The 25821-nt window shown below is 47.4% G+C and overlaps 1 protein-coding gene across 1 annotated transcript; it reads right to left on the bottom strand.

The window, feature by feature from the left end:
- Positions 1-255: 255 nt before the first annotated feature.
- On the bottom strand, positions 256-4934 carry pnrc1 (proline-rich nuclear receptor coactivator 1). The gene is made up of 2 exons (XM_038799339.1): positions 4140-4934; positions 256-2622 (listed from the first exon to the last, which is right to left on the bottom strand). Exons 1-2 carry the CDS (start codon positions 4437-4439, stop codon positions 2158-2160), a joined length of 765 nt encoding a protein of 254 aa, XP_038655267.1. The 5' UTR covers positions 4440-4934; the 3' UTR covers positions 256-2157.
- Positions 4935-25821: the final 20887 nt, after the last annotated feature.

Genomic DNA, 25821 nt, shown 5'->3' with positions numbered 1-25821 from the left:
GAGAACTACTTGTAAACACTAGAAAAATATATACCTTAAAATAACATTTAAAAAAATTATTTTCCTGCCACCTACAAAGCACATAAGCGGAATTTCATGGAAATAAATTGTATTGAAAGATGTGCCTTATGTCTATTCCAGTATCAGTGACTGATCCAGCCTCACCACTCTATATTCTACTGGAAACTCTAGAGCATCACAAAGTGACAAGATATTGTTACATGAACATGGAATCTGTTGAAAATAACAAGGCAATTACCAGGGAGACCAATTCAATTTTATTTTTACTTTTGAAATTTGCCAATTTGTAGGAAGGGCACAAGAGGAACAGTTAACAAATGTTGCAGCAAGAATCTTCATGCATGTAAGGATGTCAACATTTCTTCTGGAAAAGACTGGTTGTATTCCTCATTTAACAATTGTGTATTATCTAAGCTATTGGTAAATAATTGATGACTTGCATAGGGATAAAATAAAATGTTTCAGCTTGTGTTTACGCATTTGACATTCGGTAGAATTACTGTATCCAGTATTTTTACTGGACTCAAATTGTTTCAACAGTTATATAAACCACTTTTGAGTTTTATGACCTATTCTTTCAAAGATATTGTAAAGAGTACTCAAAAGCTGGTGAGATAGTTTGCAAAGTCTAACCAGAGAGGTTAGACCCAAAATGAAGACTCGGGATCAATAATTTCGCCTAGACGCGAAGTGTAAACGAGAAACATCTCTCTATTCTTGCTTTTATCTGTGTTATTCGAACTAGCATTTTAGTTACTATTTTAATGGCCAAAATGGTGTAGGGAGAGAATTTTAGGAAACTTCCTTTTGGAAGTAACTGGATTTCAGATAGTTATCAGTTGATCTTGTATATGTTCAGACATACAGCAAAGGGTAATTCACAGCTGGATGAACCAGTACTTGTCAATGGAATAGCAGCAACTAACCAAGGAATTGATTAAATTACATTGTACATAGTTTAGTCCAGGAAGATAGTTCTGTAAACAGCAGAAATTGTTTCCTGCAAACAGTTCAGATGTGCAAAACTGAATCACATGAAACAGCCAATGTCGCTACTTATCTAAAGTACAATATGGGGTTAACTAAATCGAACGTTGTAGTTTTTATAAAAGGAAAATGTCATTGTTCCGATGTACATCTTGGTTCATTGCAGAGTTATTTGTCAGGCTTGAAGTTAACTATCCAATCAACAGTACTGTGCCAGAAGTTCAGGGAAATACCCACAAAGCAACCAACATTGGCCACAGTACAACCAAATGTGAGAACGTAGGAATATAAGGTCTAGCAAATTTTGTTCTCACTTTCAGAAGTGGAACAGTAGGAGAGTTAGATGAGATGACAAATGTGAGATGCACAACTCTTGCTCCTATTGGTATTCGCAACTTGCACAATGATTGGCAAATTGTTGATCAGTTTAAAAAAGATTTATCAATGGTATTCTGGAGATCAACATTTAAAAGGACCCTCAAAACCTTGTATGTTAACAGTGAGGTATTCAGTTTACTAACAGACTAAACTTTGCTCCTCCTCCAGCCAGAGCTTTAGTTAAATTTGGTGACAAAGGCTTTAAAATTATTCACATTATATACTTAACACTCAGTAAGATGAAAGTGCATCTTGTTGATGGTACATCATATCCTTTAGTGCAGTTAAAAGCAGTGCTCAAATTATTCTATCTTTTGCCCATAGTTTTTTTCCTGTCAAGAATGCATTGCAGATTGTCAAACATACAAAGGGGTACACAACTCTATATCTGCTGGTTCATGCATTCAGAGGATGAAGAACTAGGAATGCTTTAGCTTTTAACTTGAGTTTTCCCCTTTTATATACAAAATATAAAATTTTAAACTCGGCCCACCAACTGGTACAAGGCAACAAATTCTCATATGAAACTATAATTCCTTTCTTTCATATTTGAGTATATGAAAATATACAAATAATTACATGGTTTACACTAATATACACAATCCCACTTCATTACTAGCACCACTTGCATACGGTTATCCCAAAAGCAAAAAGAGAAATTTACAATTGTCTAAAATGCAGGACCTACTACTGCAACAAATTGAATCTCGACTGAAACATTCTTAATTTGACTATGACAGTATTTTTAAGTTAACCTGAACTGCTCTTGAATTATGCATCAACCTTTAGTAAAGTCTTTAAGTGGACAGTCATTATTTCCTTACTCGCATCAGGATATTCAGCATGTGCTCCTACCCAATGACTGGGTGGCTTAGGTAGAACACTGGGAGATGGTGGCTCACTGAACTTTGGCCCAGCATAGTTCTGATCTCCTTGAAGGCTCAGTACAGATTTCAGACCAACTTTCAGTAATCTTCGATTCTTGGAGCTGTTTCCGGTAATAATCGGCTTTTCCCCCTCTTTTTTGAGAATGTTGCAGCGTTCAACAGAGGGAGCATTCTGACTATGGTTGTTTTCATTTCTTTTTATTGAAGTTTTTCTCAACTGAAGGTTACGCTTGTTTCTTTTCTTGGTATTTAAGGGTTGGCAGTACTCTTCTGCTCTATTTACACTATACATGAATTGCATTTGTGGAGCTATTGCTGTATCTGATTTTCCAATGTTCGATTTGGTCACCTAAGACAAAAAAAAAATGAAAAAAATTAAATGAAGTAGGCTGCGAGGTACACTGAACTTCAATTTGACGACAACTGTTAGGCAAAGCTTCAGCCTGAATCCACTCACACTACTGTGTATTCTAGTAAATGCCCACCTCGCATTATCCTTTGGGAAGTTGGGCAACATTGCACTGCTGCCTCACGGCGCCACGGTCTCGGGTTTGATCCCAGCCCTGGGTCAGCATCCACGTGGAGTTTGCATATTCTCCTCGTGTCTGCATGGATCTCACCCCCAGAACCCAAAGATGTACAGGGTACATCTTTAGAGGTCAACCAACTAGATTAATAATCTTTATTATTGTCACAAGTAGGCTTGCATTAATGCTGCAATGAAGTTACTGTGAAAAGCCCCTAGTCGCCACAATCCGGCACCTGATCGGCACACAGAGACTTGTGGGAAGAAACCGGAACACCCGGAGGAAACCCACGCTGACACGGGGAAAACGTGCAGACTCCACACAAAACAGTGACTCAAGCTGGTGATCCAGAGGACACCATCTCAGACTAAAGGGACAATCCTTTAAAACAGAGATGAGGGGGAATTTCTTCAGCCAGAGGGTGGTGAATCTGTGAAACTCTTTGCTGCAGAAGGTTGTGCAGGCGAAATCATGAGTATCTTTAAGACAGAGATAGATAGGTTTATATTAATAAGGGGATCAGGGGTTATGGTGAGAAGGCAGGAGAATGGGGATGAGAAAATATCAGCCATGATTGAATGGTGGAGCAGACTCGATGGGCCAAGTGGCCTAATTCTGCTCCTATGTCGTATGATGTTATAAGCCGGAATTGAACCTGGGACCCTAGCACCGTGAAGCAACAGTGCTAACACGCCAATGACAAAGCCACAATAACTTGCCCTTTAATTGGAAAAAAAATTTGGGTACTTCAAATTTATGTTTTTTTAAAAAACGTTGCATTTGAGACCGTAGATCACCTGAGCTGCAAACATTTTTGGCAGAAAGCAACATTGGCCCAATTGGCCCTTCCCCTGCATGCCATCCAGTAAACACAGTAGTCACTGGATTGGCAATTTACAGAGAACCAAATGAACCCATGGAACCGGAAATCAAGGCTGGGCACAACCTCCAAGAGCTGTCACCAGGGGAAGGGCGAGCTCTGCACTCATTGGCCACAGAGCAAAGTGCTGATTGGTTGGCTGTTGTTGGGGCGAAAGAGGAGAGCATTCAGCCCAACCGCTTCAGAACGGCCGCAGTTTGAATCCTATCTCCGCCTTCCCCCTGTTCCCAACCAAAGCCCCGGTTCTCTCTCTCCCCCCCCCCCCCCCCCCCCCCTCCCACGACTGTTCCAATCAGAAACGGGAATTCTCAATTTCAAACATTTAAATCTTTCTCCTCCGCCGGAGACACCCATCTCGCCTCCCATGTCCCCGAGCGTTGAGGAGGGAAACGTGGCCGCAATATACCGGACTGAGTCTGAACCCTCACGGAACTCTCCCCAGGCCCAGAGCTCTCTTACCTTCCCGTCCTTGTGCTGGTCGGCGATCAGAGAGCTGGCGGTCGCTGAAGGGGTTTTGTCGGCCACCGACGGGCCGCCAGGCCCGCTCCGGATGCCAATCTGCAGCGCTGGCCGGCTGTGCGTGTGTCTTTGCAGCAGCCCGGCCGAGGAAGAGCAACGGATCTTCCAGCCTCGGCTCACCACGGCCGCCTTGCTCTGATGTTGGTGAGGTTGCTGCTGGTGGTGACGGTGGCGGCTTGCGGCGACGGTCTTGGAGGACAGGGGGCCGGACGGCGGTCGAGGCAAAGGTAACGGGTGCATTGCCACCTCCGCTTCCGACCTGTGGCTAAAACCCCGAGCTCAGCATCGGAGGTGCGAGGTCCAGCGGATGAGACGGTCACCATGCAACGTAAAGGCCCCGCAGTCTAATTCTTCGTCCGAATGAAGGGCGGGGGAAATGTCCAGACGGCCTCCGCAGACAGAAGAACAGGTCGCCTTTCTCCGTTGGTTAAAAGTTTCAAAGGCTGAAAATGGCGGCCGGGCTGAAGCGACTTCCTGCGATTGTTCGCTCACTCGTAAATACTCCCGGCTCAGGCTCTACCTCCTCACCCCAAAACTGAAATATTCGGCTATAATTATCGCCGGCTTCAGATGTCTTAATTTTAGCGGACGGACGACAAGGAGCCGACCCCTGTTTACAAATACTAGGACTTAACATCGACTCTGGCCAGTCAGCTCAATCTCGCTCCTCTCCTGACAACAACCGGGGGGGAGGAGAGAGCAGCAGCTGTGACACGTCATCACTCACGATACTGACCAATGGCAGTGCTCCGTACCATCATCACGTGACCGCCGACACGCCCCGCGAGCTCGCCCCGTCCCTCTGGGGCCTTGGCAACGGTGATGTAATCGGTCCGGGATGGGGAGGGAGAGCCCGGGGGAAAACCTCTGCTCATTTCCTTCACCCAGCAGCACTTTCATGTAACTTGTTGCGAGTGCACCGAACCGTGTGTGATGACTGATGGCTTTTTTTTTTGTCCCACTTGTTTACATCTCCCGTCAGCAAGATGACGGTTGGAATGATTTGGTGGGGGGTGGGGTTTGATCACGTGACGGGACTTTCCGTCCACTCCAGCAGTGACGTCAGCGAGGTAAACGTCCTGAAACTTTGAGTCGAATCGGATGGAAACTTGGCTGAGTGCAGAGTGACGCCCTTTCTATCCTCAGCTTCTGTGCCAGTGATTTCCATCTCCTTTAGCCTGGAATTCCCCACAATCGCCGGGAATGCACGCACTATTGCTAATTGATACGCATTTGTTACGGGTAAAGTCACCGATTGGGAAATGGCTGGAAAGTCCCAGAACCGTTACTGTGCAGGAGGAGGCCATTCGACCCGTCGTGTCCGCACTGGCTGGCTCTCCGATGAGGAATTAGTGTCTTTATCTCTCAGCATCTTGCCAGATAACAGTGTAATTTCGTTTGAATACTTAATTGAATTGATTTAGTTAATAGTTAATTTTAGTCCAATTATTTTACGTATCATTACATCAAAATGAGCCACCAATGAAGTGCAGAAACATGATTTATTACAACTTTCACTTGTCTTGCATCTAAAAAATCATGATCTGAAATTCGCTAACAGCATAACCAGAATTAGGAGCAGGAGAGTAGCTATTAGGAGAGGTTAGATAAACTCGGTCTGTTCTCATTGGAACGACGGAGTTGAGAGGCGACCTGATAGAGGTCTACCAGATTATGAGTGGCATGGACAGAGTGGGTAGTCAGATACTCTTTCCTCGAGTCAGAGAGTCAAGTACTAGGAGACATAGGTTTAAAGTGCATGGGGAAAAGTTTAGAACAGATGTGCCAGGCATGCTTTTTTACACAGAGGGTGGTAAATATATAGAACGTGCTGCCTGGGGAGGTGGTGGGAGCAGGTACGATAGCGGCATTTAAAGGGCATCAAGACAAATATATGAATAGGGTGGGAATGGAAGGATACGGACTCCGTAAGTGCATACGGTTTTAGTTTAGGCAGGTACCATCGTCGGCACAGGCTTGGAGGGCCGAAGGGCCTGTTCCTGCGCTGTATTGTTCTTTGTTAGTAGACTATTCGGCCCCTCAATCTTTTTCCATTTAAGGGGCAATTTAGTGTGGCCAATTCACCTAACCTACACATTTTTGGGTTGTGGAGGTGAAACCCACGCAAACACGGCGAGAATGTGCAAACTCCACAGAGACAGTGACCCGGGATCGAACCCGGGTCCTCAGCGCAATAGCCAGCAGTGCTAACCACTATGCCACCGTGTCACCTACCCCCCCCCCCAAACGTACACACCGCCCTTGCATGAACAAGTCCCTCACCCGTTCTACCCCTTCCCATGTCACTGCCTGTATGGCGCATCAATCCTTGCCGAGGCAAACTGATGATTCTCACAAATAAGGGTCAGCTCCGACAACACCCATGCTAAAATACCACCTCAGCTAGTTCCAAACCCTGAAGGATGAAGCTACCACCGGACTCATCGTATACCTCCTCTAAAGGCATACTTAATCTTTTCCAATCTCAGGAACTTTGCCAAGTCCCCAACCATGTCAAGGCCTAAGGTGGCACCACTGACCTCCATCCAAGCGGCACATGTCGCTGCGAAATCAGGAGCAAAGGCCAAAATATCATCCTGTTCATCAGTGTAGATCTTGGAAACTGAGGAAACAAAGAGTTTGTTATGAACAAAGTCCCACACCTGCAGATAGCTACATACCCCCTCGGGAGTTGAAATTTCTCTCCTCATCTCCTCCAGTCGCGCAAACCTACCTTCCACAAACAAATCCCTGAACCTCTCGACGCCCTTCCTCTTCCAAATCTTGTACATTGCACCTTTCCCTGACGGCGCAAATCTATGGTTCCTGCAAATTGGTGACAAAAAATAACATGCGTCCATCTAAAATGCTGCCTAGGCTGGTTCCAGATTCTTATAGATGCCAGCACCACCAGGTTCATTGAGAACCTGGCTGGAGAGAATGGAAGAGGGCCCGTAGTCAACGCTTGTAGACACAAACCTACACAGGAGGCCTCCTCCATCTGGCCCCACCCCGACCCAGGCCCCTCAAATCACCCTCACACTTTCTCGATGTTCGCTGCCCACTAATAGAACATTGCATTTGCCAGCCCTCCCAAATGCCGTCCTTTCTGCATGAAGGCTCTTTGATCCCTGGGAGTCTTGCCCACCCACACAAAAGCTGAGATTAACTTGTCCAGCCTAACAAATAAAAAACTTAGGGAGGTAGATTAGGAGACATTGGAACACAAATAAGAACCTCGGCAGAATGTTCACTTTGACCGTCTGCGCGCTACCCGTCAAGGATAGCGGGAGTGCATCCCACCTCTTCAAGTCCACCTTCACCCCCTTTACCAGTGGCCCAGTCGTGAGCCACCTGAATCTCTAAATATCTAAACTTCACCTTGGCCAGCTTCCCCAACTCTGGTCCCCTCCCCAGGGGTTTCATCGGGAAAATCTCGCTCTTGCTCACATTCAATTTGTACCCTGAGAAGGATCCAAACCTTCCTCAGCAGCTCCATTATCCTTCCCACACTGGATAGAGGATCAGAAACTTACAACAACAGATTACATACAGCAACACCCCATGCTCCTTGTCACCCTCTCAATACCTCTCTACCCACCTAACGACCTAATCGCGATGTCCAATGGCTCAATCGCCAATGCAAACAACAATGGGGACAATTTGCATCCCTGCCTTGTGCCCCTATACAAACGGAAATAACCTGAGATCACTGCATTAGTCCAGACACTTGCTGTGGGGGCACTATGCAAAAATATCACCTAGGAGATAAATATTGGCCCAAATCCAAATCGCCCCATAGCCTCAAAGAGGTACCTCCACCCCACCCAATCAAAAGCCTTGTCTGCATCCATGGAGATGATTGCCTCAGGCACCTTCCCCCCCCAGAAGCGACACAACCACATTCAACAGTCTCCGGATATTGGCTGACAAACCCTGCCTGTTCCTCCGAGATCACCTCTGGCAAGTACCTCTCCTGATGCTTTGGCAGAATCTTAGCTCATACCTTTACATTGGCATTCAATAATGAAATAGGCTTGTAAGACCCACACTCCAAGGGATCCATGTCCTTTTTAGGGATCAGGGAGATTGCACCTGCACCAAAGTGGCCAGCAGCACCCCCTGTGACAGAGAGTCATTGAATAACCCCAATAAATGTGGCGCCAATAAGGCCGCAAACTGTTCATAACATTCCACTGGAAAAACATCCGGCCCTGGTGCCTTCCCCGAATGCATGCAACCAAAATACTCTGTGACCTCTTCTATCCCCATCAGTCTCATGGAACTCCCTCATCAGCGGGAGGGCAAACTGGAACATAACTTATAGAAACATATAAAATTATGAGGGGAATAGATACGTTGGATGCGGGCAGGTTGTTTCCACTGGCGGATGAAAGCAGAACTAGGGAGCATAGCCTCAAAATAAGGGGAAGTAGATTTAGGACTGAATTTAGGAGGAACTTCTTCACCAAAAGGGTTGTGAATCTAATCTAATTCCTTGCCCAGTGAAACAGTTGAGGCTCCCTCATTAAATGTTTTTAAGATAGAGATAGATTGTTTTTTGAAGAGTTAAGGGTTATGGTGTTCGGGCCGGAAAGGGGAGCTGAGTCCACAAAAGATCAGCCATGACCTCATTGAATGGTGAAGCAGGCTCGAGGGGTCAGATGGCCTACTCCTACTCCTAGTTCTTATGTTCTTATCCCCAACGGCACCTCCAACTTCTTTCTTCACTCTTTCTATCACCGGGAAGTCCACCCCGTCCAAAAACTGCTCCATCCCTGAGCCACCCTCTGGAGTTATATAGCCCCCAGTAGAAAGCCTCAAAAGCTCCATTAATCTTGTCCGGAGCAGTAACCAGCCCTCCCTTAAGGTATTCTTAATCTGGGTTACCTTCCATGCGACCACCTGCCACCTCAGCTGGTGAGCCAGCAGACAACTGAGCTTAACACCATGTTCATAACATACCTCTCGTGAGCGGCGATGCTGGTTCACCGCCTTCCCCATCGATACAAGCTGAAACTCCATTTGTAACCATTCTCTCCACCAGCAACTCTGCCGTCAGGGCCGTGGAGTACTGCCGGTCGACCTCCAGAATTAAGTCAACCAGCCTCTGCCTTTCCACCTTTCCAACCTTGTCCCTGTGGGCTTTATATGAAATTACCTCCCCTCTGAACACTGCCTTCAACGCTTCTCAGAATGTGGAGGGTGAAACCTCCCCATTCTAATTAAAACCTACATAGTTCCCTATGGCTGAAGTTACCCTTTCACAAAATCCCTTGTCTGCAGGAAGCGCCAAAAAACTTCGGACTTGACCTACCCATCCTTGGATCCAATACACAATTGAAATCTCCCCCCGTGATCAACTATGCAAGTCAAGGTCAGGATATCCACCAACATCTTCTTGATAAAGTCTGCATCATCCCAATTCGGAGCATATATGTTTACTAAAAGCACTGGTGCACCTGCCAAAACCCCACTCACCACCCTGCTGTTCAACAACCCCTCTCGACCTCGCATCAAAATTTGAGTGGAACACCCTCCCATACATCCCATCCTTAGCCTCGTCTGATCCCTAACCCTCAAATTTGACTCCTGCAAGAAGACTACATTGGCAGTCAAGATCTGCAAGTGAGCAAACACCCAGGACCTTTTAACCAGACCATTTAACTCCCTAATACTCCATGTCACCATACTGACAGGTGGTTTCTGGACGCACCCCCCTACTAGAATCAGCCATAACCCCCTTGTGAAGAAATCCAATTTTGATTCCAGATCCACCCAAAATGGCTGCCATCACCACCTCACACATCCATAAACGAAGAAACCTGCGTGACCAGCATTCTACTGCCCCCCCCACCCCCATCCCTGGCGCCCTTGGTTTCCTATCACAAAGATTGTGTCTTTCAAAATGTTCCAAAGTGTCTTCTAAATTCTTTATGTGCTCCTTACCTGTAATTAAAATATCGTCCAAATAATATAAAACACCATTGAGGTCACAAAGGATTTGGTCCAGTGACATTTGGAATAGGGTCACATCAGACCCTAGGGTTATTCCGAACGGTAGGAACTTGTACCTTGGTGTGTTACAGTAGGTAGAAGAAGTTGCGACTCAGCTGCTACCTTCATCTGGAAGTATGCTTGGGACAAATCTATCTTACTGATCTTTTGTCCACCCAACAATCGAGCAAATAGATCCTCCATTAATAATAATAATCTTTATTGTGACAAGTAGGCTTACATTAACACTGCAATGAAAGGGCGGCACGTGGCACAGTGGTTAGCACTGGGACTACGGCGCTAAGGATCCGGGTTCGAATCCCGGCCCTGGGTCACTATCCGTGTGGAGTTTACACATTCTCCCCGTTTCTGCGTGGGTTTCACCCCACAGCCCGAAGATGTGCAGATTAGGCAGATTGGCCACACTAAATTGCCCCTTAATTGGAAAAAGAATAATTGGGTTTTCTAAATTTATTTTTAAAAATTAAAAATACTGCAATCAAGTTACTGTGAAAAGTCCCTAGTCGCCACATTCCAGCGCTTGTTCGGGTACATGGAGGGAGAATTCAGAATGTCCAAATTACCGGACAGCATGCCTTTCGGGACTTGTGGGAGGAAACCGGAGGAAGCCCACGCAGACATGGTCAGAACGTGCAGGCTCTGCAGACAGTGACCCAAGCTGGGAATCGAACCTGGGACCCTGGCGCTATGAAGCAACAGTGCATGCAATAGTAAGGGATACTATTCAGCACACAATACTGACTTGATCGTCATTTTAAAGTCACCACGGATCCTTACTGAGCCCTCTGGCTTGATAACTGGAACAATGGGGTCGCCCAATCGCTCATTGCCACACTCTCGATCAATTTGCCAAGTTCCACTCAACTTTTGGTTTGATAGCATATGGCCTTTAGCATTTAGGGGTGCTATCAGGTTTTATCTTGAGCCGTGCCTCAACTCTGATCATTTCTCAGAGTCATAGATTCCCTACAGTGCAGAAGAAGGCCATTAAGCCCATCGATATGCACTGACCCTTTGAAAGAGTACTTCACCCAAGCTCACTCCTCTACCCCATCCCTTTAACCACTTGATCTGGTCTGCACATCTTTTTGGATACTAAGGGGCAATTTAGCGTGGCCAATCCACCTAGCCTGCACATCTTTGGGTTGTGGGGGTGAAACCCACGCAAACACGGGGAGAATGTGCAAACTCCACATGGACAGTGACCCAGAGCCAGGATCGAACCTGGGATCTTGGCGCCGTGAGACAGCAGGGCTAACCCACTGTGCCACCATGCTGCCCTCACACCACCATTTCTCCCACCCAATGTGTTTTCAAATATCTTGTACTTTTCTAAGAGTTTCTACAATGTGTTCTTTCCATCAATTGATTTACAACTTGCCAATTTAGTTAGGTTTTGTTCAATCATGCTCTTCAGAAAAGTGTAGGAAAAATACCTCCGACCACATGTAATGTCAATTTTTGCCGATTGACCATCTACTTCAACTTGCACCATGATATAACCTTTCAGTGGAACCACCTCTTCCGTGTAAGTTCTCAAGATTATATCAGACGGTTTTAATGATACACTCTTGAGCTTTTGTTGGTGTAAATTTTCAGAAGTGAGAGATACAGCAGCTCCTATATCTACTTCCATTTTAATTTTGTTCTCATTTAGTTTCAGATAGATACAAAATCTCTGTTTATTGCCTTGCATCGATAATACACCTAGTTTGAGCCTTTGGATTGAATTTGATTGGACTTGATTTATTGTCACGTGTACTTAGGTACAGTGAAGAGTATTGTTCTGAGTGCAGTCCTGACAGATCATTCCATACATGAAAAAAACATAGGACATAAATAAATACACAAAGTAAATACAAAGGCACAGGCATCGGGTGAGCATACAGAGTGTAGTACTGCTCAGTAGAGAAGATGTGTGGAGAGATCAGATCAGTCCATAAGAGGGTTATTCAGGAGTCTGGTAGCCATCAGACATTATGTCTTCCTGAGAATTTTTACTGTCTTCGGTCATACTGTGACTATTTTTGTTAATTTGGGGGCGTTCTTGTTTTTATCCATTTTCGAGGTTGAGGATGTCTGGTCCAGCAGGCCTTCATTATGTGCCTTTTCTTGCCACAGTTATGACATTTGTTTTCTTGATGCCAACATTCCTGTAGAGAATGCCCCACCTGGGCACATCTATGGCCATGCTTGCATGGTGAAAAATCTTCTTTTCTCAGACTTCATCTTGTTTATGTTGGCACCCATCTCCAATTTGGGAAGCTTCTTTAGCTGCCAAGTCCATAGACACTGCTACTTCTACAGCAAATTTGAGTTTTAGAGACCTTTCTGCCAGCAATCATCTCTGGATTGGCTCATTTCTCATGACAAGCTGGTGGCAAGCAGGAAAACCCAATTGGAGTTGCAGTTCCCAACTCCTACCCTTCCAATGGTTCCTTTCCAGATTTTGGAGTCCGTTCCAATCTTGCCATTGAATTCCCCAAGGAGGATGATCTGATCTTCCTTAGGAATGTTGGAGAGTATGGTCACGAGTAGAAGCCTTTGGGTTGATCATTAGCATCAAGAGTTGGGGCATAGGCACTCACGACTGTGCTTGCTAGTTCTTGGCATTTTGTAGGAGGGTCATGAAGTGGTCATTGATGATGACAGGAGCTCCAAGAATTGGTTGATGAGATTGTTCTTGGTGGCGAAATCAGTTCCACGCATCCTCGGCTGATCCTTGGGTTTTCTTCTCCGAAAGAAAGTATCTGTCATCTCTTCCCAGCTGCACTTCGCCTGCTCTTCCTGTCTATTGCAGGGAATGACATCAATGTTGAAGTGCCTTGGTTCACAGGCAACGAGGACATTTCTCCGTTCCTGTTGATTGTTTTGCTCTTATCCATGATAGTTCGCACATTCCAGTTTCTGAAATTCAATTTAACTTTGATTTTCTGACTGCAGGTAGATGAACCGCTGGATATAGTTTTCCAGCCAGGTTGGGGATGGAACAGACTATTTATAGCCCTTTCCCCATGTGGGGTGAGCAGAGTGGATCCTGAAGAGGGTTGCTCAGTTCTAAAAAAAAAGCTGCCGAAACATTCTCCTGTTCCTCTTCCAAGTGCAAGATGACTGAATCAAACTCCACCACCTACGTGCCGCTTCGAAGTTAGGGATTTCCAGATTTCACTGTTCTAGCTCTGTCACCTCTTGCTGATTGCCGCAGGGCGTGCCTGTGTGGAGGGTGTGTTGGTTTTCTCTATGTAGAGGCTTGGGACATCTTTGAATGTGGGGTATGCTGTTGCACATCAGCAGACACATGGTTCAGTTCCAGTGGCAAGGGAATCTCGACAACTGGGAATATCCCTCCTGCTGCTGCCTTCATCTGCCATCGCAGCCATTGACAGCATACTAGTAACGTACGCCTGATCTGTTGTTGAGGACTTGTTTTGAAGTGCACTTTGTCTGGTTCCTCATCTCTGACCTTACCATCATGGGTGACCCTGCCAGGGGCTTATGACTCCCTGCGACCAATTGGTGACCGAAAGGTTGTCCAAATAGATTTATAAGGAGTGTCTTAAAGGGGGAAAGAGGTTTCGTGAAGGAATTCCTGAGCTTCAAACCTGGCTGGAGACACAGTCCCCAATGGTGTCGCAATTACAATGCACAGCAGATATTGGTCAGGAAAGCATTAGAATAATCAACTGGGAAAGTAACAAAGGCATGATGAGGGTTTCAGCAGGAAATAACTGTGAGCCAACCCCAAAATTCTGCTCCCAAGTCTATAAAACCCTGAGCTCCCAACTACACAATGTCACTAAACAATAGGAACCCAATGCTTTCAATGGATTGAAGGATATGGGAATTGTTGCAGGGTGTTGGATACATTTCAGTAGGTCTCAATTAAGTCTTTGCAGTCTTAAGCAGGTTAATTGTATATATTTATTAATGACAAGAATTATGTCAAACAGTAAAGGGTTCAAGCTAGGGACTATCTCCATGCATGCTTGTGCACATCGCTCTGTCCAACTAACCCCTAGGTGTGAACCATATGTTCTCTTACATCATTGTGTGGGCTGTACTGTCCTCAGTCCCACATGGACTCTTATATTACATCTCCCCCCAAATCCTTGTACAATGTATTCTAGTTTATCCCAATTATGTCATTATTACTACCCAATCTCCCCATTTCAAGTTTCTGAGTTCATAAAATCTGGTGGCCTGGAGGCCTTATGACCTTTCCTTACCACATTCGCACTAATGTCAGAGGGATGTTAGGCACTGTTGTAGCAGGTAAACTCTGTTGAATGGGAGATTGGTTTGGGTATCTTCTCATCCTCGTTTTCCAATCCATGGTATTGAACTGCTCTTTGACGATTTGGCAGATGTGACCAGGAGGTCAAGTAAGCACAGCGATGGTACACAAACAGGACTTACTGTGAATTAAGAAATAGATAGCAGAGTTTTGAACATGCTCAATTTTACAGAGGGTAGAATTTGGGAGATCAGCCAGGAGTGCATGGAATAGTTGAGTCTAGAGGTAATGAAGACATGGATGATGGTTTCAGAAGCAGATAAGCTAAGACAGGGGTGAAATTGATCAATGTCATGGAAGTGGAAACATGCAGTCTTATTTCATATGACAACTTGGTCAGGTAGTCACACTTTACTGCTTAGAAGCCATCTATGCTGAGGCAACAAGAAGAGGTGGACCTCTGCTATTGAAATTCTTGCATGAAGTCCCAGTCACCTATCACCCATGTGCTTGCTGATCTACATTGGCTACCAGCCAAGTGTTTAGTTTAAAATCCTCAACCATTTTTTTCAAATTTCTCCATGTCTTGCCTGTTCCTACCTTTGTGATATCTGCATTCATTTAAATGCCTTGAGCATTTGTAACTTTAATTGCACCATTTTGGTGGCTGTGTCTTCAGTCCTAAACTCTGGAATTCCCTCCACATAGACATTTCCATTTCTCTACCTTGCTTTCCTCCTTTATGGCATTTCTTAAAACCCACCTCTTTTTAACCAAGCTTTTGGTCATCCGACCTAAAATCTTTTAGGGCTTGCTGTAATTTTTTCTAACGCAGTGTCTTGGGATGTTTTATTATGTTAAAGGTGCAATATAAATATAAGTTGTTGTATGTCTCATGTTTAATGTTGGCCCCAAAATATCTGACTTGAACATTGATGCTCGATCACTGACTCCAGAAGCGAGATTGGATGACAATTGAAGGCTTTATTGGACTAGATGTTTCCCCCAGCAGCGCAGGTACAGAATGCAGCAGCTGGGGAGACACAGACTCTTATACTCAGCCTTACTGGGCGGAACCAGCAGGCAGGCTTCACCAATGATCTTGCTGTCTCAGATACCTCCCACACCAATGGTCTTACAGCCTCAACCTGGGTACCGTAATACCCCTAATACCGACTACCACATTCACCCCTGTTTAAAAGAGTCCGGCGGGGGTGGTGGTCTTGCGTTATACAGTGGTAGAGGTTGAGGTTATGGTGGTACCCATCAGTGGTACAGTGTTTGCCTTGTTACATGTCACAACTATTTACAGTATTTATTTACATGCACATATCAAAATGAAGCAATTAGTCGATCGGGGGCCCTGGTCGTCCTCTGTGTACATCACAGTTTTGGCTGTGATGCAGGCGCCGGCTCGGGCATCTGTGACTCCGGGAGCGTGATTTCGGTTTCTTCGGTAGCTTCATCACCCCTAGATGGGACCAGTGGGAGAACTGATCCACCTGGGAAGAGGGCGGCTGTGAGGTGCACCAGTGGGAGGGAGGGTGGTGTTGGGGGGGGGGGGGGGGGATCCAGCGGGTGCCAGGTCCCGTAGGGAGACGGCATCCTGTCAGCCGTCTGGGTACGCCATGTAGGAGTACTGAGGGTTTGCGTGAAGGAGGTGGACCCTCTCGACCAATGGGTCCAACTTGTGCGCCCGCACGTGTTTGCGGAGCAGATGGACAGGAGCTGCCAGCCAGGTTGGGTGCGAGGTCCCACAGGAGGACTTCCTAGGGAAGACAAGGAGACGTTCATGAGGTGTTTTGTTTGTCGTGGTACACTGCAGTGATCGGATGGAATGCAGTGCATGGGGGAGGACCTCCTGCCAGCGGGGGACTGGGAGATTTCTGGACCGCAGGGCCAGTAGGGCGGTCTTCCAGACCGTTCCATTCTCCCTCTCTACCTGCCTGTTTCCCCGTGGGTTATAGCAGGTCATCCTGCTCGAGGCAATGCCCTTGCTGAGTAGGAATTGACGCAGTCTGTCGCTCATGAAGGAGTGTATGCAGGCGGGGAAACCAAACAGTGTAAAGATACTGTGGAGGGCTTTTATGACGGTGGCTGCCGTCATGTCGGGGTAGGGGATGGCGAATGGGAACCGGGAGTACTCATCAATAATGTTCAGGAAGTACGTGTTGCGGTCAGTGGATGGGAGGGGCCCCTTGAAGTCCATACTGAGGTGTTCAAAGGAACGGGAAGCCTTTACCAGCTGCGCTTTCTCTGGCCTGTAGAAGTGTGGCTTACACTCTGTGCAGATTTGGCAGTTCCTGGTGGCGATCCTGACCTCCTCGATGGAGTAGGGCAGGTTGCGGGTCTTGATAAAATGGAAGAATCGAGTGACCCCCGGGTGGTAGAGGTCCTCATGGAGGGCCCGGAGTTGGTCCACTTGTGCGTTGGCACATGTGCTGCGGGATAGGGCATCAGGAGGCTCGTTTAGCTTCCCGGGACGATACAAGATCTCATACTTGTAGGTGGAGAGCTCGATCCTCCACCGTAAGATCTTATCGTTCTTTATAGAATCATAGAATTTACAGTGCTGAAGGAGGCCATTCGGCCCATCGAGTCTGCACCAGCTCTTACAAGAGCACCCTACTCAAGCCCACGTATCTACCCTATCCCCATAACCCCGTAACCCCCCACTTAACCTTTTTGGACACTAAGGGCAATTTAGCATGGCCAATCCACCTAACCCGCACACCTTTGGACTGTGGGAGGAAACCGGAGCACCCGGAGGAAACCCACGCAAACACGGGGGGAAAGTGCAAACTCCGCACAGACAGTGACCCAGCTGGGAATCGAACCTGGGACCCTGGAGCTGTGAAGCAACTGTGCTAACCACTATGCTACCGTGCTGCCCCACGGAAACGTGGCCCACAAACCGTACCGGTCAACCATTCGGTCCATCTCCCATTTGAAGACCGAGACTCCATTTGCCCCAGTGTGCATTATCGACATATGAAAGCTACCGACCGTTGGTCAGTGAGAAGCGTGAATCTCCTGCCGGCCAGGTAATGCCTCCAGTGCCGCACTGCTTCTACTATGGCCTGGGCCTCCTTTTCAACGGAGGAATGATGGATTTCTGAAGCATGGAGGGTGCATGAGAAGAAGGCCACGGGCTGCCCGCTTGGTTGAGGGTGGATGCCAGAACTACGTCGGACGCGTCGCTCTCGGCTTGGAACGGAAGCGATTCGTCGATTGCGTGCATCGTGGCCTTTGCGATGTCCGCTTTTATGCGGCTGAAGGCCTGGCGGGCCTCTGCCGACAGGGGAAAAACTGTGGATTGGATTAGTGGGTGGGCCTTGTCTGCATAATTGGGGACCCACTGGGCGTAATATGAAAAAAATCCCAGGCAGCGTTTCAGGGGCTTGGAGAAGTGGGGGAGGGGAAGCTCCATGAGGGGGCGCATGCGTTCGGGATCTGGGCCTATAACTCCATCATGCACTACTTTGCCGAGGATGGCTAGATGGTCGGTGCTGAACGCGCATTTGTCCTTGTTGTAGGTGAGATTAAGGATTTTTGCGGTATGGAGGAATTTTCGCAGGTTGGTGTCGTGGTCCTGCTGGTCGTGGCCGCAGATGGTGACATTGTCGAGGTACGGAAACGTGGCCCGCAAACCGTACCGGTCAACCATTCGGTCCATCTCCCGTTTGAAGACCGGGACTCCATTTGTGACACCGAAGTGAACCCTTAGGAAGTGGTAGAGCCGCCCATCTGCTTTGAATGCAGTGTATTTGCGGTCGTCCGGGCGGATGGGGAGCTGGTGGTAGGCGGATTTGAGGTCCACCGTGGAAAAGACCTTGTATTGTGCAATCTGATTGACCAAATCAGATATGCGGAGGAGAGGGTACGCGTCGAGCTGCGTATACCTGTTGATGGTCTGACTATAATCGATGACCATCCTGTGCTTCTTCCCGGTCTTTACAACCACTACTTGAGCTCTCCAGGGGCTGTTGCTAGCCTCGATAATACCTTCTTTCAGTAGCCGCTGGACTTCCGACCTAATGAAAGTCCTGTCCTGGGCACTGTACCGTCTGCTCCTGGTGGCGACGGGTTTGCAATCTTGAGTGAGGTTCGCAAAAAGGGAAGGCGGGTTGATCTTGTGGGTCGTGAGGCTGCAGACAGTGAGGGGGGGTATAGGGATGCCGAATTTGAAGGTTAAGCTCTGGAGGTTGCATTGAAAGTCTAACCCAAGGAGCGTGGCAGCGCAGAGGTGAGGAAGGACATAGAGTTGGAAATTTTTTAGTTCCCTTCCCTGGACCATGAGGTTAGCTACGCAGAACCCCTTGATCTCTACAGAGCGATACCTGGAGGCCATGGAGATTCTTTGGTTAACTGGGTGTATGGGAAGAGAACAGCGCCTTACCGTGTTGGGGTGTGTGAAGCTCTCTGTGCTCCCGGAGTCGATCAGGCAGGATGTTTTGTGTCCGTTGATGAGCACGGTCGTCGTCACGGTCAAGAGCGTTCGGGGTCGAGACTGGTCCAACATCACCGCGGCAAGTCGAGTCTGGTCCGGGGTCACCGAGGCGCGTCGTGGTAAAAGTTGAAGATTTTCCTCGGGTGGTGTGTGGTAATCCAAATCAGGGTCCTGAGACTCCAGCCAAGATGGCGCCGCCCACGGGTTGCACATGGCTGGGGGTGTGCAAGATGGCGGCGCCCATGCGTCGCACGTGGTCCCTGGGGAACAAGATGGCGGCACCCGGGGCCCGCACCTGGCTCGGGAAAAACGAAGATGGCGGCGCCCGCTGCCCACACGTGGCCCGTGGAGATAGTTGTGGTGCCGGCCCCGGATCGCCCTCGGAGGTGGCAGCGACCGCCCAGGCCTGGCATACCACCACAAAATGGCCCTTTTTGCTGCACCCTTTGCAGGTGGAGGAGCTGCGGGGGTGCTTGGCTTGCCTGCAAAAATAACAGTGGGGCCCCTTGGGGTTGCCTGGTAGCCGCGCGGCACAAGCTTGTGGGGGGATGGGGGATGCATCGGGGTCGGCTGCAGGCGGATTTCACGCTGTCCAACGGGCTGTTGCGCGGTTGGGGCCGTCCATGCGGGCGTTTCGGGAGGCCACATCCAGGGAGCTAGCAAGGGTCCTTGAGGCCTCATGTCTCTTTCTCCAGCAACCGTTGGTGGATTTGGGAGGACAGCATACCTGCAATGAATGCGTCCCAGATTAAAAGTTCTGTGCGGTCGCTGGCTGAAACTTGCGAGCAGTCACCGTTCCTACCTAGTACCAGAAGCGCACGGTAGAATTCATACAGCGATTCCCCCGGGGTTTGTCGCTAGCAGATGTCGGGTGTAGACCTGGTTTACTAGGCGAATATAGTGTCCTTTGAACAGGGCCATTGCGGCCTCGAAATTGTCCACATCCTCAATGAGGATGCAGATCTCTGGGCTCACCCTCGAGTGGAGAACTTGCATCTTCTGGTCCTCCGTGGGTGTAGTCGTGGCTGTCCTGAGGTACCCATTGAAGCACGCCAGCTTGTTTGAGGGTTGCTGCTGAGTTTGCCGTGTCGGGGCTGAGTTGCAGACACTCAGAGCTCCATTCTTTAAAATCTAGTCCAATAAATTGATGCCCGATCAATGACTCCAGAAGCAAGATTGGATGACAATTGAGGGCTTTATTGGACTAGATGTTTCCCCCAGCAGCACAGGTACAGAATGCAGCAGCTTGGGAGACACAGACTCTTATACTCTGCCTTACTGGGCGGAACCAGCAGGCAGACTTCACCAATGATCTTGCTGTCTCAGGTACGTCCCACACCAATAACAAAGAACAAAGAAAATTACAGCACAGGAACAGGATCTTCGGCCCTCCCAGCCTGCGCTGATCCAGATCCTTTATCTAAACCTGTCGCATATTTTCCAAGGATCTACTTCCCTCTGTTCCCCCCACCCCCGTTCATATATCTGTCTAGATGCATCTTAAATGATGCTATCGTGTCCGCCTCTACCACCTCCGCTGGCAACGTGTTCCAGGCACCCACCATCCTCTGTGTAAAAAAACTTCCCACGCACATCTCCCTTAAACTTTCCTCCTCTCACCTTGAAATCGTGACCCCTTGTAATTGACACCCCCACTCTTGGAAAAAGTTTGTTGCTATCCACCCTGTCCATACCTCTCATAATTTTGTAGACCTCAATCAGGCCCCCCCTCAACCTCCGTCTTTCCAACGAAAACAATCCTAATCTACTCAACCTTTCTTCACAGCTAGCACCCTCCATACCAGGCAACATCCTGGTGAACCTCCTCTGCACCCTCTCTAAAGCATCCACATCCTTCTGGTAATGTGGCGACCAGAACTGCACGCAGTATTCCAAATGTGGCCTAACCAAAGTCGTTTACAACTGTAACATGACCTGCCGACACTTGTACTCAATACCCGGTCCAATGAAAAGTCTTACAACACCAGGTTAAAGTCCAACAGGTTTGTTTCAAACACGAGCTTTCGGAGCCGTGCTCCGAAAGCTCGTGTTTGAAACAAACCTGTTGGACTTTAACCTGGTGTTGTAAGACTTCTTACTGTGCTCACCCCAGTCCAACGCCGGCATCTCCACATCACGGTCCAATGAAGACAAGCATGCTGTATGCCTTCTTGACCCCTCTATCGACCTGCGTTGCCACCTTCAGGGTACAATGGACCTGAACTCCCAGATCTCTCTGAACATCAATTTTCCCCCGGACTCTTCAATTGACCGTATAGTCCGCTCTTGAATTAGATCTTCCAAAATGCATCACCTCGCATTTGCCTGGATTGAACTCCATCTGTCATTTCTCTGCCCAACTCTCCAATCTACCTATATTTTGCTGTATTCTCTGACAGTCCTCCTCGCTATCTGCAACTACACCAATCTTAGTATCATCTGCAAACTTGCTAATCAGACCACCTATACCTTCCTCCAGATCATTTATGTATATCACAAACAACAATGGTCCGAGCACGGATCCCTGTGGAACACCATTATCACCTTTCTCCATTTTGAGACACTCCCTTCCACCACTACTCTCTGTCTCCTGTTGCCCAGCCAGTTCTTTATCCATCTAGCTAGTACACCCTGAACCCCATACGACTTCACTTTTTCCATCAACCTGCCATGGGAAACTTTATCAAACGCCTTACTGAAGTCCATGTATATGCCATCTACAGCCCTTCCCTCATCAATTAACTTTGTCACTTCCTCAAAGAATTCTATTAGGTTTGTAAGACATGACCTTCCCTGCACAAAACCATGCTGCCTATCACTGATAAGTCTATTTTCTTCCAAATGTGAATAGATCCTATCCCTCAGTATCTTCTCCAACAGTTTGCCTACCACTGACGTCAAGCTCACAGGTTTATAATTCCCTGGATTATCCCTGCTACCATTCTTAAACAAAGGGACAACATTAGCAATTCTCCAGTCCTCCGGGACCTCACCCGTGCTCAAGGATGCTGCAAAGATAACTGTTGAGGCCCCAGCTATTTCGTCCCTCGCTTCCCTCAGTAACCTGGGATAGATCCCATCGGGACCTGGGGACTTGTCCACCTTAATGCCTTTTAGAATACCCAAAACTTCTCGCTTCCTTATGCCGACTTGACCTAGAGTATTTAAACATCCATCCCTAGCCTCAACATCCGTCATGTCCCTCTCCTTGGTGAATACCGATGCAAAGTACTCATTAAGAATCTCACCCATTTCCTCTGACTCCACGCATAAATTCCCTCTTTTGTCTTTGAGTGGGCCAATCCTTTCTCTAGTTACCCTCTTGCTCCTTATATACGAATAAAAGGCTTTGGGATTTTCCTTAACCCTGTTAGCCAAAGATATTTCATGACCCCTTTTAGCCCTCTTTATTGCACGTTTGAGATTTGTCCTACTTTCCCGATATTCCTCCAAAGCTTCATCAGTTTTAAGTCGCCTAGATCTTATGTATGCTTCCTTTTTCATCTTAGCTAGTCTCACAATTCCACCCATCATCCATGGTTCCCTAATCTTGCCATTTCTATCCCTCATTTTCACAGGGACATGTCTGTCCTGCACTCTAATCAACCTTTCCTTAAAAGACTCCCACATTTCAAATGTGGATTTACCCTTAAACAGCTGCTTCCAATCCACATTCCCTAGCTCCTGCCGAATTTTGTTATACTTAGCCTTTCCCCAATTTAGCACTCTTCCTTTAGGACCACTCTCGTCTTTGTCCATGAGTATTCTAAAACTTACGGAATTGTGATCGCTATTCCCAAAGTAATCACCGACTGAAACTTCAACCACCTGGCCGGGATCATTCCCCAATACCAGGTCCAGTATGGCCCCTTCCCGAGTTGGACTATTTACGTACTGCTCTAAAAAACTCTCCTGGATGCTCCTTACAAATTCTGCTCCATCTACGCCTCCAGCACTACAAGAGTCCCATTCAAGTTGGGGAAGTTAAAATCTTCCATCACAACCACCCTATTGCTCCTACATTTTGCTATAATCTGTCTACATATTTGTACCTCTACTTCACGATCGCTTTTGGGAGGCCTGTAGTAAATTTCCAACAATGTTACTGCACCCTTCCTATTTCTTAGCTCTACCCATATTGCCTCAGTGCTCGAATCCTCCATTGTGCCCTCCTTAATCACAGCTGTGTTATCATCTCTAAGCAGTAATGCAACTCCTCCACCCCTTTTACCTCCCTCTCTATCCCTCCTGAAGCATCTATACCCTGGGATATTTAGTTGCCAGTCTTGCCCTTCCCTCAATCAAGTCTCAGTAATACCAATAACATCATATTCCCAAATACTAATCCAAGCCCTAAATTCATCTGCTTTACCTGCTACACTTCTCGCATTAAAACAAATGCACCTCAGACCATCTATCCATTTGCGTTCATCATCTCTTCCCTGTTTACTCTTCCCCTTAGTCACATTGAGTTTATTATCTAGTAGCTTACTGGCTTTAGTTGCTGCCTCTTTACTGTCCTCCAACTCCCTAATCTGGTTCCCATCCCCCTGCCGCATTAGTTTAAAACCTCCCCAACAGTGTTAGCAAAAGCATCCCCTAGGACATTGGTTCCAGTCCTGCCCAGGTGTAGACCATTCGATTTGTAATGCTTCCACCGCCCCCAGAACTGGTTCCAATGTCTCACAAATCTGAACCCCTCCCTCCTGCACCATCTCTCAAGCCACGTATTCATTCTGACTATTCTTGAATTTCTACTCTGACTGTTAGCAATCCTGAGATTACTACCTTTGAGGTCCTACTTTTTAACTTATCTCCTAACTCCCTAAATTCTGATTGTAGGACCTCATCCTGATTTTTACCTATATCGTTGGTGCCTATATGCACCATGACAACTGGCTGTTCACCCTCCCCCTTCAGTATGTCCTGCAGCCGATCTGAGACATCCCTGACCCGTGCACCCGAGAGGCAACATACCATTTGGGTGTCTCGTTTTCGACCACAGAAATGCTTGTCTACTCCCCTCACGATTGAATCCCCTATGACTATAGCCCTGCCAGTCTTTTTCCCGCCCTTCTGTGCAGCAGAGCCAGTCACGGTGCCATGAGCCTGGCTACTACTGCCTTCCCCTGGTGAGCCATCTCCCCCAACAGTATCCAAAACGTTATACCTGTTTTGGAGGGAGATGACCGCAGGGGACACCTGCACTGCCTTCCTGCTCTTTCTCTGCCTTTTGGTCACCCATTCCCTGTCTCCCTCACCAATCCTAATCTGCGGTGTGACCAACTCACTAAACGTACTATCCACGATCTCCTCAGCATCGCGGATGCTCCAAAGTGAGTCCATCCACAGCTCCAGAGCCGTCATGCGGTCTAACAGGAGCTGCAACTGAACACACTTCCCGCACATGAAGGAGTCAGGGGCATCGGCTACGTCCCTGAACTCCCACATTGAGCACGAGGAGCATAACACGGGTCTGGGATCTGCTGCCATTTTTACACTTTACCTTAACTGACTACAAATATAGTATCAAATAATGAATAAGTGAAAGGAATAAAGATTTTACTTACCAATCACAATACTTACCAACACACAAAGTGTTGAATTTCTCCCAGCTACTGCTAATTGGTCTTACAGCCTCAACCTGGGTACCGTAATATCCCTAATACCGACTACCACAAACATGGAATGTGTTGCCTTTTGGAGCAGGAGGACATTGATCGGTTAACATGTTGATAAGTTAAACATGGTGGAGCACCAGTTGCTTCGCTACTTTTGCTGTATTGTAGCGATGGGCAAACTGTATAAGACAAATAATTGGAGAAGGAGCACGAGATGTGGGCAGCATGGTAGCACAGTTGCTTCACAGCTCCAGGGTCCCAGGTTCGATTCCCGGCTTGGCTCACTGTCTGCGTGGAGTCTGCACGTTCTCCCCGTGTCTGCGGCGTTTCCTCCTGTGCTCCGGTTTCCTCCCACAGTCCAAAGATGTGCAGGTTAGGTGGATGGGCCATGATAAATTGTCCTCAGTGTCCAAAAAAAAGGTTGGGTGGGGTTACTGAGTGTGGCCATTTAAAATGGCCACCCGCAAAGGATAATGGGAATAATGGTCAGGTTGGGACACAGATGGTACAAAGCCCCTGTGTATTGTTCAAAGGGAAACCAGACCTGCACAGAAACTCACACCTGCTAAAAGGTCAATCACCGATTTCCCCAGGAAAATGGGACACAGATTGAAACATAGCAGCAGGAGCAGTCCCGGGGGTGCCTATTTACCTTATTGGGAGTGCATACCTAATTGGCCAGCATCGATTAGGGTGGTCGAAACCCTATCCATCCATTGGATCCCGAGTTGGGACCGCCGAAAAGAGCGCAAAAGATCTGGGGATAAGAAGAACTGCGCAACTAGTATTCAGTCTCTTTTGGGGACCGGCCTCTGCCTCACCAATCGCAGCACATCGACCAGCCAAGTTCAAGGACCCGCAATCGCTACCTGAAGGACGAGCCGCAGCCGAGACGAACCTGACGACTTCCAGCCGCCACACGTGAGGACCCAGATAAAGGGCTTATCTAACCGGCACAGAGCCGGTCACTTAGAAGTTAAGTAAAGGTAATTTCAGATGTTAGGTAAAGTTTAATGTGTAGATTATTACGCATAGCACCAAGCCTGTGTTTAAGAATAAACTATCATTGAATTAATATTCTGGTTGTGTGGTCATTTGTCCAATACAAGGAACGTATTTGCATCTTGTGGTTCAGATAAAAGAGCAACATGAGTTACGGGGCTAGAACATAGAACAGTACAGCACAGAACAGGCCCTTCGGCCCTCAATGTTGTGCCGAGCCATGATCACCCTACTCAAACTCACGTATCCACCCTATACCCGTAACCCAACAACCCCCCCCTTAACCTTACTTTTATT

Source organism: Scyliorhinus canicula, chromosome 6 (genome assembly GCF_902713615.1).
Source record: "Scyliorhinus canicula chromosome 6, sScyCan1.1, whole genome shotgun sequence".
NCBI classification, from domain to species: domain Eukaryota; kingdom Metazoa; phylum Chordata; class Chondrichthyes; order Carcharhiniformes; family Scyliorhinidae; genus Scyliorhinus; species Scyliorhinus canicula.
The sequence above is the reverse complement of the archived record's forward strand: the minus strand, read 5'-3'. Positions and strand labels throughout refer to the sequence as shown.